This window comes from Pararge aegeria, chromosome 13 (assembly GCF_905163445.1).
Source record: "Pararge aegeria chromosome 13, ilParAegt1.1, whole genome shotgun sequence".
NCBI classification, from domain to species: Eukaryota; Metazoa; Arthropoda; class Insecta; order Lepidoptera; family Nymphalidae; genus Pararge; species Pararge aegeria.
The window spans coordinates 4,655,835-4,676,787 of NC_053192.1; the positions used below are offsets into that span (position 1 = coordinate 4,655,835).

A 20,953-nucleotide genomic window follows, 5' to 3' on the forward strand; every position below is an offset into this window, starting at 1 on the left:
ATAAAAAAAAAAAATTAAATTAATTTTTTTATTTTTAATGTCATTTTGGATTTCTTCTTGAGGGACTGGGTCATTCAGGAGATTCGTTAAATAGGCTCTTCTGTCTGTAGGGCAGGCGTGTCACGGGGCATTGTCTCTTATGTGGGGATTACGGAGATGTCCCCTCGATCAAACATACGCTGGGCAAGTCGGCTAATGAAGGCGTGTAAGGGTTAGATATGTTAGTCTTTTGAAATGGTGGAGTTCCTTACGCATCGAGGCATGTTTGTGATCACCCTTAGAGCTACCGACTGTTGGGCTCTAACAAGCTTGCACGGCATAGGTGAAGATGGGGCGTATATAAGTTTTATACACCCCAAGCTTGGTACGCAGCGGGAGGCGGGACTCGAGGACCGGGCAAAACGCGTAGGTCGCGGCTTTTGCCTTTGCAGAGATAATCTTGATGTGCGTTAGCCCGTCACCGTCGATCGTGCGTTAGTACAAGATCAGTTCGCACGCAATCGAGGACTCGTTTTTTGAAATTTGCCTACGATTTTTTAGCTCGGGCTTTTAACGGAACGTTATAACAAAAAACGTGTAAAACAAAAATCTGAATTAGGATTTGCGACTCTAAAACAAGTGGCATTAGGCCCGAGTTTGATATGCGAATATGACTCCTCGATTGTGGGCGAATCAATTTAAAATACTAAGGCTACTCACGTGGAAGGCTTTTTTATTCCTCTACAAGTTAGCCCTACGGCTCATTGACGGAAAATCGAAAGTTAGCGTTAAACCTGAGTTGACAAATGGGTGTAGGCATTTTAACGGGTCAACATAAAGCATTGTTCCCCTAAAATACACTAACGATCAGCACGCATAGCATATAAAGGAGACAATTATCTCCCCGGGGAAAGGATAAAAATTCATCTTCTCCCATAGGTTCATCGACATCAGAGCACTGGCGCACAAGAGGAAATAATATCCAAATAATATATGTGTAATTCACATACTTTATTTGGATAGTATATATACTGTATTGGATATATATTATTCCATGTTAACGTGCTTTAGCAGGTGGACACGTTAATAATATACCCTGTCAAGGGATATAGCCCTGCCGAGTCTGTTTACTCTTTGTTAGTGCGCGACTAAACATTTTATATCTAACTGTTTTTTTTTTTAGTTCGCGCTTCTTTTAATATCGTATCGTCATCATTAATTCCGCATAAAAACCTAGCAAACCGGATTCCATTCTATTTTTGTTACCTATAAAGTATACCCATTTATTTTGCGATGAACGTAGTGATTCTAAAACTATATTAAAATTTTAGAGATTCCGTCTCGTAACGATGAGTGATATTGCATTTTAGTGTAACATTTTTGCCGATAACATTTAAGTAATCTTCATGATGCGTAGATAGAGCATAATTCTGACAGATTTATAAAGGTCACCTTTCAATTCTATGATCTTCCACGCAGTGGAATAATCTGATTATTTAATCAAGAACATACGGAATCCTGATTCAGGCATTATTGTATTCAGTGCATTGTGTCCAAAAACAGTGAAAACGCAACGCGCAAGTCTCACTTGACACCCGCGGGATGTTGCTAACTCACAATTTTTTTCCCAATCTCCCAATTTATCGTGAACGCTTAGAATTATAGTCAACTGCTAAATGGTATGAATTTACTAACCGTTTGTTCAAGAAACCATTCCAAAGTAGAGTGGTGGAGTTGATGCTTCAATATTAGTCGTGAACACGGTTTGTATATGTTCTTAATTCTGTGAATCTCACATTTCTGCCATTATTAAGTTAGTAAATAATTTGCGTGCCAATATAAGAACCAACTTCCTTCATTATTTTATAATTTTAGTCAAAATTCTTCCATAAAATATTAATAATAATCCTTACTTAAAATTGTAAATGCGAGTGTATGTCTTTGTTTCTATCAACTTGATTTTTGTCATAGAGTTAGTTGAAAGGACGGAGAGTATCATAATTTTACTTTTATATAAACGTATTTCACGCGAATCCTTTTGTGCCAAATTTAATGAAAAGCACCTTGTTAAAGTATCTGAGTATGATATGAGTTCGGGGAGTCTACTGTACCCGCTATCACAATCAGAATACATTTAAAGCTTGAGCGCAGGTCTTGCCAGCAGTGTTGTAGTCTTTTTTCCCAAATTGGCGTGAAAGTCATCCGTTCGCACCTGAGCAAACATGCCTGACGCTGAACAAAAACGCGAGGCCTCTCCAATAGTGGTAGTAAGCTTTAATCTAGCTGAGTTACAATAAAACGTGAGTTTTATTAGTCAGCTCTACTGAATACCAAGCTTTAGCAAAACAAAATAATAATTTAATTAACAATGTATGTAAATACCGCTGAGCGTTAATACGAAATCAGCATAAATCTAAATAGTTCGCCGAATAGTAAAACCGCCAATATATCAATTTCCCAAATAAAAGATTGATATAAATGGTCATAAGAATGTATGATACACTCCGGGTTTACCTGTAATTAACAATCTACTTAGAAGCTCAGAAGCTTAGTGGACGTTTGTACGTAGGTCTTTAGAGGGAGTTCCACATACGACGGTATGGTGCTGCGGCTCCCTGCAACTCGTTTGATGTCATTTGTCTACCTCGACGGGGGTCTACAAACGCAGCATTTAACGATGCGGTGTTACCACTCCAGCACCGTGGAACCCCATCTTCCATCGGTTCGGGCTATGTGCCCCACTCATAGCAGCTTTGCGACACTTTGATCTATGTCGGTGCACTAGTTCTTCTACAACACTCCTCACTCCTGTGAAATACTCCGAGCATAGTTCTCTCAATCGCCATTTTCAATTTTTTTTTTTTTTACTATTATCCTGATTAAAGTGAACAATCGGGTCGGAACATAAGCTATAAACGTCTCTCACAAAGTAAAGTTGTTACATTGTCGGAGACTGTGATGGGAATGAACGGATTACTTCACAGCAGTGATACCCATCACTGCTGTAGTTAATCGATTGCTATACCGCTTTTGTATTATTTTACAAGTCAATTTTTGACTCTTGACCGTTCCAGTTCGATCAGTACTAGATCGATAGCGCCTTTGTTCTAAAGTTAAACGATAGAGTCGTTGTATCGGATGGAGCAAGCGGAGACTCGTACGCTTAGTGTTGCTTGAAATCAAACGCGTAAGTCCTTTTAAAAGGATCATAGGATGCACTTTTATTACACACAATGGATGCCCGTTGATGGCGACGTGCGGCTTGCGACCGAGCGACTCCCCTTCCCCTTTAGACGATCGATTGGCGCAGTGGGCAGCGACCCTGCTTTCTGCGTCCAAGGCCGTGGGTTCGATTCCCACAACTAGAAAATGTTTGTGTGATGAACATGAATGTTTTTCAGTGTCTGGGTATTTATATGCATATTATAAGTATTTATGTATGTTATTCATAAAAATATTCCTCAGTCACCTTAGTACCCATAACACAAGCTACGCTTACTTTGGGGCTAGATGGCGATGTGTGTATTGTCGTAGTATATTTATTTATTATTTATTTTTATTTTCAGTGTTGCCAATCTAACTAATTACGTGTTACTAATTACCAAGTTTTTTATATTTTAACATTATATTTCCATGTGGTGTGTCGGCAACAGTCGTTAACTATACTAAAGAGGTTCTGTTTTGTCCTAAAGGTATGATCATATCCTGCGTGTTTATCCTCGCGACTGTTGGGGTTTACGGCTGGCTACCTGAGCTGAGAAACCTGCACGGAAGAGTTTTGATGACGTACCTCATGTGCCTCTTCGTCGCCTTCGCTTGCCTTGCTACCATGCAAATCTTGCTAATCGTGGATAACATCAGTATTAACCTCTGTATTGGAAGCAGTAAGTATCTACTCATGTTTTATGCTCTGTTATCTATAGATAAGAATAAGAAGATTTACTATTGCAACATATATTATATACATTTTTTATTCACCATCGAAAAGTAGAGATTTCAACGAATAGAAAACATACCAACTTTTTGAAAAAAGCTGATATTTTGACGGGTGAATTTTCGGATATTGGATAGAAGCAGGTGTTACTTTGCGGAAATCCATGATATATTATCAAAATTAAGCTTAATTTGCTATACTCCGCGAAAAGCAGGAGAATCTGTGTGGTGTATTTTATAATTTCTTCAATCCTTATACTCCACACCAAACAGATCTTCGGCAATATACCTACCCTCTACGCACATTTCGCTCCGAAACCGGAGCATCCTCAGGAGATGTTGACTTTACAATGTTAACAGTTGTTCATTGTAATTGTTGTCAAACTACTTAACCTACACATATTCTTGAAAGTGTTAGAAGTAATATAGGATACTTTTTATCCTGACATTAAGCTCGGTTGCTTTGGGAGAGGGGATGAAAGTGTTTGACGATTTTACACCATAACTCCGACAAATTAAAACCGATTTAAACAATTACTTTTGTACTATAGAGGTTATAATATGTGTTTAGTTTTGCCCAAACTGTGATTGGAGATAGAGGACAGAACTCCTCAGCGGACAGCAGCAAACCCCTCATTTAAGGCTTAGCGATACTGAATACTTTAAATTTTTTAGAACTCAATTAAATTTTATGCTACACCAAAAAACAAAATCAAACGCAGACGAGTCGCGAGCAACAGCTAGTTCTTAATAAATTAGTAAATAGTTTTCAAGAGTTTTCGATAATTAAAAATAATGGATAATATTGTTAGATAATTCTGTAGATTGATTTTTTTTTATTTTTTTTTATTTCACAAATGATATCGAAAGTCTATAGTTGTTCATTGTGCGTGGCATTCAGTAAGTCGGCTGTAACCATCAAAGCAGTACGACATTATCTGTATTCTTTCACCGAAGTTAACATTTTGCTCTATTTACTCTTACATATCCCGTGTACCTAGTGGTACCTACTTTATCTATTGATATTTAATTAGTGGTGTGTTACGGATTTCGGGCTTTCGGCGTAAATTGAATATTCACTATCGCTAAAATGATTCTTGATAAGGAATCCATTTATGCGTGTAAAATAAAAATGTATGCTGCGGCAACATTAAGTGACAGCACCAAATCGATAAAAGGTCTAGTGAATTCATTTATTTATAATGGACAACCAACAGTAGATACATTAATGAGTCACATTAAATGTTCAACTATTAACAGATTATCACAGCATGCATTAAAATGTAAAAAGTCATTACGTTACACAAACTTTTAAAAGTATAAACATAAAATATTATTTAAAGCTAAGTTACAATTAATAAATATTTATTATTGCAGTTATACTTCTTTTGGCGCGTTAGGGAAAAATGATGAGGGTAAATTTTTACGATGCGCGCGCACACCGTCACGAAAAACCGACACCCTGAAGTTAGCAATTGTAAACAATTTAGTTTTTCAATAAAATTTGAATTGTCAAAGTATGCGGGCTCATCCCGGTGATTTTATTATCATCATTATACTCCAAATCGGTTTCCACGCGGCATCGCAACCCTAAAGCGCATGGCAGCGCGATTTTTAAGTAGCAACAATTAATAAGTAACTTAACAATTATTCATTGTAAAATCACCATCTCCTGAGGATAATATAATATGATTCCTAAGGTAATTTTGGACCTACCAATCCATAAGTTTAAAGAATGTGTTAAAACACATTTATTACAGCGAGGTTATTATACAATTGATGAGTTTCTTAATGACAAGGTTGCTTGGAAGCATCCGGCTCCGCTTTCATCTCTCACAAGATAGAAAAATGAATGTTAAAATATAAAATGTAAATTTTTGATGTTGGAAAAGAGCAACTGCTGAGTTTCTTGCCGGCTTCTTCTCGGTAGAATCTGCCTTCCGAACCGGTGGTAGAGTCACTACACACGGACAGACTTGACGTTTCAAAAGTGCTTGTATTAGGCCTACTTGAAATAAATGAATTTTGAATTTTGAATTTTGATGCTCCGGTGTCGGAGCCAAACGTGTGTCTGTATACTGCCTTAGATCTGTTTGGTGTGGAGTATGACGATTGAAGAAATTATAATATACTTACACACAAGTGTAATTTTTATTGTAGATTCGGTAAATAAAGTCAATCCAAAAAATTATATTGCTTTAGCCACAGTTTTGATCCCAATTTATTGAAAATCACTTCTCGTTTCTTATTAATACCTAAACACAGCATACTCTCAAAGTTTACTTCTTGTTCGGATTATAAACTTGTTTTCATACAACCTTTACTGGTGCTCGATTAAGTTTTTTTTCTTTATTAAGTTCTTTTGAATATTCATGATGGAATTTTGTACACAAAAATTTTCAAGCCACAATAAGTATTAGGATTCCAAACCACAGTATTACCATATATATTGTTTAGTATTTTATTTATATATTTATTTATTTTTCAACTTACGTCTAGTATTACAGGAATTTTCCTTTTGCACTAGCGTAGACACACACATTATAACTATATTTTACTAACCTACGTGCTAAACTTTATCAATATTAATTAATATAGTATATTCTTACATAGAATTAAGAACAGACAGAACCCGCATTCAGCAATTATTGCAAGCAGTGCATTGTGTCCAAAAACAGTGTTACGTCTCTCTTTACATCCGCGGAATGTTGCTAGCTCACGAACTTTTCAAATTATCCCATTTTATGTTAAACGTTTAGGAAGTATAGGTAGAATAATTACTGTCAACTGCTAAAATAAATGAAGGGTCTAACTGCCTGTTTGAGCAACACTACTAAAGTGGAATAAATAAATAAATAAAATAAATATACTACGACCATACACACATCGCAATCTAGCCCCAAAGTAAACGTAGCTTGTGTTATGGGTACTAAGATGACTGATGAATATTTTTTTATGAATAATGTACATAAATACTTATAATATACAGATAAACACCCAGACACTGAAAAACTTTCATGTTCATCACACAAACATTTTCCAGTTGTGGGAATCGAACCCACGGCCTTGGACTCAGAAAGCATGGTCGCTACCCACTGCGCCAATCGGCCGTCAAATGGTTTGTTGGAATGGTTTTTGATGCTGCAATATTAGTCGTGTACACGGTTTCTTTATCAATATCAATTTTAGTATGATTAGTAGGTAGTTATACCTACTAAATCTACTAATTTTATAATTGCGGAAGTATGTTTGTTTATTTGTCCTTCCTTCGCGCCATAACTTAGCAACCAATCAACTTGATATTTCGCATAGAGTTAGTTGCAAGGAAGAAAATTAACATAGGCTGTTAAGTCGGAGAACAAACTGTGCTCACGGGATTTATTAAAAACTAGCTGTTGCCCACGACTTTGCCCGCGTTTGTTTTTGTTATCAAATCAGGTTTTTAAGTTGTGTATTCTTGTAAAAAAAAATGGGATTTAGTTTTTAAATAAAACTTTTCTAAGATAGAAGTTCTGGAATTTCGGTATAAGTATCCTTAATTGTTTTAATATCACGATAGCTTCGACAGACAGAAACAAATTGTACAAAACGATATTTTGGTGTATACCCTACCCTTAGGGTCATACAGGGCCTTCAGATAGGAAGAATAAAGTTTTTAACTTAAATGTTGCGCTAAACACCTTGTGCATACCCTGGGTCCAAGGGCTATGCACGCCTCTGGGTATATATATTCATATTCTACACATGTAGTTAAAACGGTTATATCAATGTAACAAACAGACACTCAAATTTTATTATTTGTACATAGTAATAGCGTTGGTCGACCCCCAACGAGGTGGACAGACGACATTAAGCGCGTCGCAGGTAGCCGTTGGATCCAAGCGGCTCAGAATCGTGGAACTTGGAACTCCCTACAAAAGACCTATGTCCAGCAGTGGACGTCTATCGGTTGATGTGATGATGATGATGATGGTACATAGTAATAAACGCGATCGAAGAACGAGGGCTCCAACTAGTTTTTAATATTAGCTGCGATGAGAGCAATAAACTTGACCTAAATTGGTTGTCAACATGGATTTTCCAATATGGTGGCAATTGGCCTAGGCTGGCTAACCTAACCTAAGTGTCCTGCAGATAAGTAAAAGAAGTCATTCAATTTATCAGAACCATCGATTGCCATTTAAAATTACTACTAAACCTGTTTTAGATATTTATTAGGTTTTTACTATTATATTTATGGTTTTAAACATAACCAGTATAAAACCTAATAAATTGCGATGTTTTAAAAAATAGTAATTTTTAACGTATCCGTCACCGTAGTCAAAACATCGGATATTAAATGCTCAAAACATTCGAAATCACCTGTTTCCGACAATCCATTGAAAGATTGATTCGCACAGACTGACAAACAATATATTATTATTTGTTAATTTTGCACTAGCTATAGCCTCCATCTCTCAACAGATTGGTGTTGTGGTTTTGCCAAACTTAGGTGACAAACAAACAAATAAATAAACAAACAGAAACAATTCCGCATTCTTATTATTAAGCAGTATTGTTTGTGATCAACCTGTTCATAGACAACACTTGACTGATGGATATGATTTGGCTTGCTTGAGGTGAAAACCGGTGATTTCGAATATTTTGAGATAATAATATCTGATGTTTTGACTATGGTGTATTTTGACGTATGAACGTATGACGTTTACGTTTGAAATTACTATATTTTGGAATAATCGAAATTTATTCGTTTCTTACCTATGGTTTTAAACCAAAGTTAATTAGGCTTAATGGAGAGTGATTATGATATTATGACAACTATGATCTGGAAAGCCATTCTGAATTTTAACCCTCACAATAACATAAGTTGGTATCTAGATAATAATGACTTATATATTTTTTTTAAATATCAAGCAATTGAATTTGACGAGACTAAATTAATTTTGAATTTTCAAAAATATCATTTGCTTAGCGGTGTTCTCCTTAACGTTGAAGGCGGACTCAGAGGCGTGTGAAGTTTTCCAATCAGCACTTGGCCAGCATTGGGTACTTAGTCATAAGCCCTTCTCATTCCAATATAAGACCCGAGCCGTGTTATATTATAAAAAGGGGATATGGGTGAATGACACCTAGGCATAGCATACTAGGTTAACATATTTAACTATCAAGTGAGATCACAGTCCAAAGAGGCCGCCATAAACATCAACAAAACCAAGGTCAGTTTAGTGGCATTTTTATTGTAACCTTGTACATTATAAGTAGTAATATGTAGAAAATATCAGAAGCATTCGAAAATAAAGATAAAAATAAAATTCATTGATGTAGGTCTACCTTGAAATTCTTTGAATCGTAGTCTATTATTTTAAATATAGATTTTAACTATAGAATTCCCAACGCGTAGCAAATATTTAAAAATTCGATAAGGATTATACAGTAAATAGTTATAAACATTTTTACTAATTCTTTTTTTTATTGTTAATTATTTTTTTTAGTGTTCAAATTATATTTTTGGCAAACATTTTATCATCAGCCATCCTTTTAGAACTTGATTTTTTTAATGGCGAGTTCGCAATAATAATATTATATATGACTTCAACGAAAAAAGCTACTACGAATTAATGATTTTATATTGTAGTATAAGTAGAAAAAAGTTCAAACGTTTTCTTTTAAATAATTAAAGTTTTCTTCTGCTATAAAAAGAAATTACATTAAAAATAACACAGTAGATACACTCTTTAGCAAACAGTTGTTTTGAACTGTTGGCTAAAAATCTCTTTTAAATTTCCTTAAAATATATGCTTTTTGTCTTTTACTCATTGCAAAAAAGGTAATAGGTAATATGTATTTATTCATTCCTTTTTTTACACACTTTATGTGTTTTCGGCAAAATAAACCTGTTATAATCAGGCAATTTATGAAGATTACCTCTAAGATGTTGTATAATATTTATTACCTGTTAATTGAAATATTTATTGATAAATTTATGTAATAATACTTAGTTGTTGTTGCAGTGGTTTATCAAACGGTCTCTTTAAAACGTAACGTCTCGTACTGCTATACTACAACCAATAGGTACTAAAAAAATAAAGTTTAAGCGGATCTAAGTATATAATTCTTAATATAACTCTATTTCTTTGTCTTATAATAAAAGGAGGACATTTTTACAATTTTAAATAAAAAAAGGTGATAAACGAAATTTAAAAAAATAAATTAAAAACATATTTTTCATATGTAAGTCTGTTTTTATTTATTGCTTAAAAATTTAAAATAAACTTTAAACTAAAAAGTAACAAAAACGTTTTATTATAAGACAGGTAAGAAATATTATATGTGATTATATTTTACCAACTCAGACCTTTATATTGTATTCGAGAGGTTCGTTCCTAAAATAATTCATTCATTTTCAATAACATCGTCATCATCATCCATTACTTACTACAGGGCACGTCAGGGTGATTACGTATCTCGCGACAGCAATGGGACAGGCGTAAATCTTGCAATCACTGCTGTCAAACGTCACTTTTGTTTATTTATTGTATGGAAAAGTGACGTTTGACAGCAGTGATTGCAAGATTTACGCCTGTCGCATTGCTGTCGCGAGATACGTAATCACCCTGCCTGTCTCCTCTCAGAAAGAGACACAAATCCGTGGAAGTATAGTAGTATTGGATTATCCAACGGGTCTCTTAGACTAATAATACCTTATTTTCCTTTGTCTTTTCCAAGACCCAACGTGACTCAGTCACGTGATACCGTGTGATAATTACAGAAATACTGATTCTTTTGTGTTGTTTTGTCACACGGTTGTTAAACTTAGTTTACTTAATAACCTATACTTACTAAATACCACTCACTAAGCTAAAGGTAAGTCTTATCTTAGATGCTTCCAAAATAATTAATTAACTCTAATCGATATTTAATTAGACATTTTAAAGAAAAACATATTTTTTTATTTATTTAGAATACTTTATTGCACAAACTTAGAAACAATACAAGAAAAAAAAAAAGTAAAATTAAAAACAATTGAAAAAAAAAAAAAAAAAAAGTTAAATACATTTGTGTGCAAAGGCGGTCTTATTGCAAAAGCAATCTCTTACAGACTACCCTTGGTGAAAGTAATAATAGAAAACTTGAAAGAGGAACAATGTAATCAATGACAGGCGAGAAGAAAAAAAATAAAATATATATATATATATATATATATATCATTTTGTATTCGTAATATAATCTGTACTATTTTATTGTCTTTCAAATCGGCTTAAATTAAGGTAGTGGAATGTGAGCTTTATGTTTTAATGCTTAAAGCAAACTTTTCAATATTCTTCACGATAGTATACGACGAGCAGATCAATAGTAATTTTTAGAATGGTAAAGTATATACTCAAACTCATAGCTAAAAAAGTTATGCTATTTCTAAACCACCTATAACTTTCAGTTATGTATTATAAAAGTTGTAATCGATTTTAAGCTCAATAAGTTTTTGTTTTGAATCCAACGGTCAATTTGTTGTTCGATAAACGACAGGAATCAGATATATATACGTATGTGTATACGAATGATGACAGGTTATTATTTCTATATCTCCAGTAAATAAAACTTTTTTATTAAGATGTAGAATAAACTAAACCAATTTTGTGTGTATAAAATCTGGTGTTGAGAATTTAGTGTGTATATTTATATAATAACTAGCTGTTGCCCGCGACTTCGTCTGCGTTTGATTTTGTTTTTTAATATGGCATTAAATTTAGTTGCAGTTCTAAAAAAAAAAAGTATTCAGTATCGCTAAGCCTAAATGAGGGGTTTGCTGCTGTCCGCTGAAGAGTTCTGTTCTCTATCTCCAACCACAGTTTGGGCAAAATTAAACACATATTTTAACCTCTATAGTACAAAAATTATTATTTAAATCGGTTATAATTTGTCGGGGTTATGGTGTAAAAGCGTCAAAAACTTTCATCCCCTCTCCCAAAGGAACCGAGCTTAATGTCAGCATAAAAAGTATCTTATCTTACTTCTAACACTTCTAACAATATGTGTACAAAGTTCCATCAGGATCGGTTAAGTAGTTTTTGCGTAAAAGCGTAACAAACAAACTTACATTGACATTTATAATATTAGTAGGGAAGGGATAGGGATAGGGATAGGTATTACAATGTATATGTATAAGTTTCCGGAATTATGCTTGAATGGTATTTTTTCTTATTTCAGCTATTGTCATCTACTTCAGTCTGCAATCCGCCTTCTTCTGGTTGAATGTCATGTGCTTCGACATTTGGTGGACTTTCAGGTGAATCATATATTTTGTACATTTTGAAAACTCGTAGGTAGCACCAAAGAATACAAATCTCTTCTTAGTACCTAAAGACCTATTGTGACTGGTAAGCGCAGCGTTGGTCGACCTCAAACGAGGTGGACAGACGACATTAAGCGCGTCGCAGGTAGCCGCTGGATCCAAGCGGCACAGAACCGTGGAATTTGGAACTCCCTACAAAAGACCTATGTCCAGCAGTGGACGTCTATCGGTTGATATGATGATGATGAAAAAAAACCTATTGTATGCAATGTATGTTGCCAGATTCGTTGTTTTTTGTGGATTTACTTAGCTGTTCCTTTTTTTAAATGATTGTTATGAAGTAGTAGTATTGAACTGTAGCTTAGGTAAATTACCTACTATGATTTAATTATTCCTATTTGTTTGTAGTTAAATTTGCTCTAAAAATTTCGTACTGCAGCAAAAATAGTTAACAGAGATGATATACCTACATCATCATAAGAACTTTCAAAAAATTATAACTCGGAACTACAAAAATCGCATAACATCGGTACTAACGATCAATGTTTGCTTTCTTTTGACGCCACTATATTATACTCCACCATATATTAATTATATTAACTAATAACGGGTCCGAAAGAGTTTATCCACGTACAACCTAAGTAAGTCAATTATTATTCGCATTATAACTATACCCGACTCACCGCGTCACATCGCCCTCTCGCATTATTATTTGTTTTGCTCTGCGTTCTTTCTTACATATCATTATTTTTGCTAATCTCCTAAAGGTCTTAGAGATAATATATAAGAATAGATTATTGGTTGAGACATTAGCTTGTTATTGGGTGGGCCGAGTTCGATTCCCGGCTCGCACATTTAACTTGTCGGAATTAGCGATTAAATATTACTTGCTACAGTGGTAAAAGAAAATATGCTGAGGAAACCTGCATGCCTGAGAGTTCTTTATGATATTCTTTAAGGGGTCAGAAGTTTTCCCATCTGCACTCCACCATCGATACTACGGCTATAACACTGCTCATTCTTAGCAAAGAAAGAAAAATCTTTACTGGGCTGATAATGATGGGAAAAATAGTTTTAAATAATCTGTTTCAGTGGGAAACGTGGTATGACCATTGAGAAGTTGTCCCTGCGAGCAAAGTTCTGCGCGTACGCACTCTATGCGTTTGGAATACCGACCCTTTTGACTGCCATAATGGTTTCTCTGGAATTTTCCGGATTACCACCAAACCCGTTCCTGCCAATGATAAGACGACAAGGATGCTTTTTGTCTGGTAAGCAGACTTTTATATCTATTTTATATCTTATAAAGAAGAAAAGCTGCTTTGTGTGTAATTTTTTCAAAAATATTTGGCACTCTCAATATTCCCTGTTCACGTTTCATTAGGGTGATACTGATAGTTTTTCTTTATTCCACTTCCATAAAACAGCTATGTTATGCCCTTAAAACTCGGACGAAGGTTGGGTTAGGTTTTTTAGTTTTTTTTCTTGGTCGTGCTTGTGTGCGAAAGCGTTTCCGTGGCCCCGCCACCAGGCGACTTGTTGGAACCGTTGGGGTTTAGCCGGTACGAGCCCGACATAAACACTGTGCCTCCCCGTGGAGCGCTGCTATCCGTGAGAACTTCACCACAAAAAAAAAAAGATTTATTAGTTTTTCCAGGAAACCAAACGTTTCCCATAGTATTTGCCAAAAACAGCCAATGTTAGGTAGGTACTCTTATCTACTACTCTATTAGTTGCTAAGTCCTGGCGTGAGGGAAGGATAAACAAACAAAACAAACACACTATAGCAAGCATAATATTAGGTAGGACCATTAAAGTTCATTTCAACTTTCAGGTAGAAGCAGATTGTTGTACCTTTACGCACCGATAATCCTATTGTGGTTCGCGAACCTTCTATTTTTCATCCTGACCGCGGTTAAGATTACTCAGATTAAGAGACAGACCTCAGTTCTGAAGTCCCGGGAGAGTGCCACTCACGACCGACAAAATAGCGAAAGGCAAAGGTAAAACTGTATTAATAGCTATTAGTGATCTTTCCAATATTTCTTTTATCTGGCTTTCTGTGATCTCATCAATAACAAAATAAGTTAATCTACCAAGATGTAACCAATATTTTCATCTTAATCGAAATTTTAAATAAGCAGTAGTTTTCAGGATATTTTTTTTTATGTTAAGTATACTTCTTTTAGTATGTTATGAGAATCGCTTATGGTTGAATTTTACCAATATGACATAATATATGCGGCCAGATCTCGATGATATTATATATATTTTATATAATACAAATATCATTGGCGATACTATGAGAATATTGTAAGATTTTAATTTGGCTAACTTTAAAAATTCGAATACTTTGTCAGCTCGATGTTAAAACGCCAACGAAGTTAAAATTCGTACAAACATGAGATTTTTTAATGACGTAGATTTAGATATCAATATATATCAACCAGTAAGTATAATATACATATTTTTCTTCTATATATTATCATCATCGTCATCATCGATAATCCAAACAAGCACACTAAGGCACGGCACTAAGGCCTCTTTATATATATGCCGTCTATTACATTTGAGAATTAATACAGAAGATATGTAAAAAATCCCAGTAAACCACTTGAATTATTTTCGAAGTAACTTGTGTTATTGTGTTTTTTTTTATTAAAGATAGGTATTTTGCTCCGCGGATTGGATCATTCAAATAAACTCCGAATAAGATTTTCTACTTTTATCGTTCTATCCAAGAATTATCATTTATCAACATTTACCATTCTCTTTTCGCATTCTTCTTGCTATTTTGAGGATCGTTGCTATGCGATAAAACCCCCTTCACTATTTTTGCTAGGTCTGTCTCTTGCTGACCATATTTATAGCACTACAGATGGGTGCATCGACTCCCTCTCTTATCTGGTCAGCTTTTCTATGCTGCTGGCATTTTACCAAGCAATGTGACCGAAGTAGTCGACCTACGCAGACAAATGTTGTGTAGCCACATTTTCATTTTTAGTCTGTACAAGATGGAGACATCGGTCTTATGTTCAGTCTGAGATATATTTACCATCACATTTCACATAACCTAACACTTACCATTCATTTAACATAACCATAATCAATGTCCGCACAGTTTTGTGTTTTATTCCAGGCTCCTACTTTACGTGAAGCTGTTCCTTGTGATGGGCATCAACTGGCTGCTGGAAGTGATTAGCACATTCTACCCCGAGGCTAATAAATTTTGGTGTTTTACCGATGCATACAACGTGCTCACCGGGCTCATCATTTTCATAATATTCGTCTGCAAGCGGAAGATATTCAGATTGATGAAGAAAAGGTTAGGTTTGTTTTGTATTTTTTTTTACTCGACCATGGATAAGTTATGATTGTAACAGTCTAGATGTAGAGCGATTCAAAATACACAATACATCTTCATAAAAGGTGTCAAATATATCGAATTTGGTATTAAATTAAAGCTTATTGTTAATTTCGAAGATATTATATAAGGTTCTGACCTCCAGAACTCAGTGAACTTTACGCTACGCTAAGATAAACCAAAAATCTTGCTAGATGTTCAGAGTCAATAATTATTTATTGTTCAAAATACGAAATTGTGATTTTTATGAAAATTTTGTATGTTAATGACAGAAAGAAACAAAATTAAGAAAACAAAATTTGCACGAAAGAACAGAACCTGATGAATCTGAAAAATACTACAAAATTTATTTGTATTAAAACTTTTGGTTATGAGAACAATCTTGATAATCTTAATCATAATCATTTATTTCAAAAAAACCTGTGAAATTATAAATTTTACAAACATACAGAACAATGTTTTAGCCCATTGAAAGGCATAGATTTGTACTTTAAAAAAATATGTATTTAGATTCAGCTTAAGTGATATATTAGATTATAATGTCAATTTAATGTCCGATGATCTAGAATTATAATGAATTTAATTTAAGGCCTTAACTATCAGGAAAGTATCTTCCACTACTTATTCAAAAAAAGGCAGAATTTATAAATTTACTAGGCTTTAAGACTGTTTCGTTATTTTATGGCAATGTTTCTGATATGGTTAAAATCGAATGCAATTTATTTTTGCCAGTCTGAACTAAAATGAGTTAATTTTAAAAGGTTAAGATTCTAGATGAAAGCCATTTAATACTACCTTATTACAATACGCGCAATAGTTTACGGAAGACGATATGTATTTTTAATTAATTTATTTAGAATGTGTGTGCAGAAAGTTGATTCGAAAATTTAACCTGACATTTTTGTGGATGGTTTACTGACGGAAATAAACACAGCATACCTAAGAACAAAATATTAACATATTTTTACTGCTAGACTTTTCAATAATAGAATGACGATGCAGTTGCTGGCCTTACATACGAAGTTTGACAAAAAAAAGTCCTATTTTATTCCGATTGCTCAATATTTACATATTTCGAAGATGCTATTTTGCCATTAGTTGATAGTTTTGTCTTTTCATGTATTGGGAACGTCCATTTATTTCACTCTCTATCAACGGTTCATTTGTCAATATAAGAACATGCTATTAAATTCTGTTAAATGTCATTATAAATGGCGCCCTAATATATTTGTGGAAATGAAGAACATGTAGAGAATGGTATAAGATTAATTTTGATTTCGTTTAGGATCAAAGAGAGTATTGAAAGGCGGAAAGGATCAATGGGAAGCATGATGCACGTATCACCTAGAATCCAACTACACAAGAACCTTAGAGAATACAAGCAAAGAGACAGTTTAGACACTATAAGGACCTGCTGCCCCGATTCAGATAGTAACAAAGACGTTAATACTACAAATTTGTAAAATATATATAATTTTCAAACGAAGAAGTTTAATGAAACCAATGTTGGAAACGTTCTTTATATTTTAAACAAATATATAAAGAACGTTTATATCTTAGAATAGATTGTAAAGAACGTGAACGAGACATTTATTGTGTCTACATCGCTTGGTGTCGTATCAAGGAGGAATTTATGAGAAGCACTGATCCAATAGTGCAAAAATTAAAAACCTTTATAAAGACATATCAAAGAACATGATCGATGACATTAAATCCAATAACCACTGTAAAAATTTAATACTAATCAAGATGTTGGAAGAAATTCTTGTAGATGTATCCGACTTGTAAGAACATTAACATTTTGTATTTGAAAAATATAATGATGATGGTAAACAAAATGTAATAAAAATATAAAGAAAAGAAAAATTATAAGAAAACCTACAGTTGAGTTGAAAAAGAAGATTAATAATGATAATAATTAAATGAAATTGTAATTCTCCAAGTCCCTGTTTGGAGATAAGAAAAACACTGAGCAAATAAAGTCTTAAATGAATTGAATTTAAAATAAATTTGGATGTAAATCGTCTCTCGATTTTTAAGACTGAGGTATAAGATTCTGTACTTTGCACAGGTGTTAGAGGGCTACTAATCGTATTTTTCATTAATAGCGTCGACTTTTAATGCTAATCCCAGCGCAATATTTGCCAGTATTGCTTTTGTTTCAGGAGTTTCCTGCATTAACATCAATAATAATTTTACAAATAGTATTGCCTTTTTTATGTTATCTTATGGAGGTTGTACAATCTTAACCAATCCTGTTAAATCTAGTTTTTAATTAGCATCTAAATTGTAGTTTAGATTTATAATCGGCACAGTTTCTTCTCTAAGCACTTGGGCTTTAATCATTAACACAGCACGTATATCTCGCAAATTAACATGGGAGATTCTTTGAATTGCTTAACTACCTATTGAAGAGGTACCTTCCTGGTTGAAATTAAACTCATACCAAAGACTTGACAAAAGCTCTTTTATCTAGGTATCGGTTTAATTTATTGAAATATTTTTATTTGGTTAAAAGAACTGTAAATTTTAAAGTTTAATCAATAAGTATTAAAATAACTAATACAACGGGCTTTTTAAATATTGAAGCTCGCGCGCATTAAGACGAGCAATGGATATGCCATAATATATACTTCAAAGTCAAAGTCAAAGTCAAAAATATCTTTATTCAAGGCCCATAGGTGGCACTTTTGATTGATTGACGTACATAAGAATTACACGGTAGTGAGATGATGGCGATGATCACATTCGTAAGAAATACTAAGAAAAGAGTTTTATAATGCGGTGCAGTGTGGTTCAGCAAAGTCTAATGAGCGTGAGCCTTTAATAGAATTTTTAAAACTTTTCGAAGTACCTAGTTTTTTTATTAGATTACTATGAGTATAGTGTTTCCTCACAGAGCTCATTCGGGGAATACCTACTACACATTCATGTTTATTTCTACCGCCAAGCATCATTGTTGCGTTGCTGTGATCCGGTCTAAAAGGCATGATTGACAGTGTAATAATAGGCATATGAGGCTTTACACCTACCCCTCAGGTTGATACACACAGGGCGGCACGTTGCAAGACATATTCCTTGCACGCCCTGCGAAGCCCGATATCTATCCGTGGGTTCGATTCCAACAACTGGAAAATGTTTGTGTGATGAGCAGAAGTGTTTTTCAGTGTCTGGGTGTTTATATGTATTTTCTATATATATATAAAATATAAAAATATTCATCAGTAATGTTTAGTACCCATAACACAAACTACGCTTACTTTGGGGCTAGGTGGCGATGTATTATATTATATTTGTATTGTCGTAGTATATTTATTTATTTATTTATTATTATTTATCACCTATAAGGTGATAGATGGGCCATTTGCTTGGTCTCAATTATAAGCATTAGAGGAAATGCCATTAGTTTTATTATATGGTTCGGTATAATATTTACAAATGTTTATTTGGCATGATTGCATGACATCTCTCAGTGTAATAAAACTTCAGTAGCTTTTAGTTACTCAAATTAATTATCGTTTTTAGTAATGTTAAATGATAGTTATAGATTAAACATGGATATTGAAATGGATACCGTTCACCGTTTTATTGAGTATGTAAAATATTTTAATTTTGTTTCGCAGATACAATCAAGTCCGAGGCGACTCAAACATGTCAAAGAGTCAAACTTCTACGCGCACATTCTGCTCCACAACAAGGGACGAAATCGGTCTAACTTCTAGAACTGACTATAAGTAAAAACAAGTCTTTGATAAAATAATATATTGCAACCAATTAAATTATAGATAACCATGTAAATCTATGTAATAGAACCCGTAACAAGCCTGTAATGTCGACAATAGAGTGCAAGCACCATTAAAGTTGTACAGTGGTTGGATAGCATACGAATTTTATAAGAGCTCTTTATATTTATTATGCAGCTAATAGCGTTCAACGCTAGTCGCGCAAATTTTCCACATTCATCACTTTTACATATAACGATGTAAATAAAACATAAAACTGTTACTAAGAAATAATTAATTAGAGTTATTTAATTCTGGTGCATTCCTATTATTAAAAATATGGTGCATACCGAAACATTAATATTAAACTCGTAATAACTTATAGCTAAATCAAAAATACAGAAATTTTATAAAACATAATAAAATGCATAATGCTATGATGTTCAATAGGTAGATATTTTTTTATGAAATGTGGTTTTCTTAGCGTTTTAGAATATTCCTCTTAATATTATCTCAAAATTGAAGAGTTCTTTTCTTTGATATGTGCATGGTCTGCAGTAACAATATGAAAGATAAATGATAAATCATAACATTCTCATAAAAGGCAAAAAAAAAAAAACAAATTTAGTAATAGTGTTATGTTGTACCATTACTATTATTTCCAAAATGTGCTTAATCTTTTGACAAAATTATGCCTAGTCAAAACTAGCACAATCAGGAATAAAAACTGAAAATTTAAAAACAGAATATAAATTGAAATACTACTATTCTTTCTTTTCAATTAATGAACACAAACAAGTTGGAGGAACCGTTTTTTGCCAAACAGGAAAAATCAACAACAATATTAAAATGTAGAATACTGAATAACAAAGTACATTTTGGAATTGAACTCTTGAAGTAATGGGCTTGAACCGCCATTTTGAAGATAACTTTTTCCTCTAATTACGAATAAGTTAATCATTTAGGTGAGTGTTTATACTAGTAGTATAGTGAATAATCCATTTTAAAAAGAAAAATAAACAGATTATATTTCTCAACTAGTCAAAAAGTCCTTTTTTTTTAGTAAGGTACTGCATATATTTTATGATAGGAGTGAAACTTCTTTAGAATCGCAATTTGAAACTCGATGAAACGAAAATAAGTCACGATAAAGAAATAAATACTTTAATGTATGGCAGAGAATGAGATACTCCTAGGTTACATCACACATTCTGTTTCCTATTGAATATAAAATTAATTAATTATAAAACTAAGAACAAATAAATTAAATATAGTAATATTGTTTCTTTAAAATATAAATATAACCTAAAATAAACTATTTAAAACTAAATAAAATCTAAAACGTCCGCGAAACCACCGCAGCGGGGCACAGTTCCTAAGATGCTGGCAGCATTGCCCCTTTGGATGGCCAAACTAATTCGTTGGCCAAGGTAACAGCTCGCTCTAGGAAAAAATATTAATAACTTTTTATTAATTTTTACATTGAATATAATATTTTACATTAAATTTTTTAATAATTATGAAGTTTGGTAAAAAAATAATAAATCTTACATTTATCCTAATACCAGGAGTATTAGGATAAATGTAGTATAGTAATACTCTAGATCCATCCTAATCTATCTTAGGCTACTTTTCAGAAGTTTCACTTCTGTCGTGTGTGAATTA

General features: G+C 33.5%; 1 protein-coding gene across 4 annotated transcripts in view; it reads left to right on the forward strand.

Moving 5' to 3' along the window:
- LOC120628528 (G-protein coupled receptor Mth2-like) overlaps positions 1-19,695 on the forward strand; it is a 52,674-nt gene extending 32,979 nt beyond the window's left edge. For 2 of the 4 annotated variants that reach the window (XM_039896912.1, XM_039896913.1), the window contains exons 3-8: positions 3,672-3,863; positions 12,118-12,196; positions 13,295-13,473; positions 14,037-14,205; positions 15,342-15,527; positions 19,190-19,695. In XM_039896912.1, the coding sequence (XP_039752846.1) occupies positions 3,672-3,863; positions 12,118-12,196; positions 13,295-13,473; positions 14,037-14,205; positions 15,342-15,527; positions 19,190-19,304 (920 nt within the window). In that variant the 3' untranslated portion in view covers positions 19,305-19,695. Of the gene's footprint in view, positions 1-3,671; positions 3,864-12,117; positions 12,197-13,294; positions 13,474-14,036; positions 14,206-15,341; positions 15,528-16,851; positions 17,054-19,189 lie in introns of those variants that run through there. The other 2 variants (XM_039896910.1, XM_039896911.1) reach the window with 1 other exon arrangement.
- Positions 19,696-20,953: the final 1,258 nt, after the last annotated feature.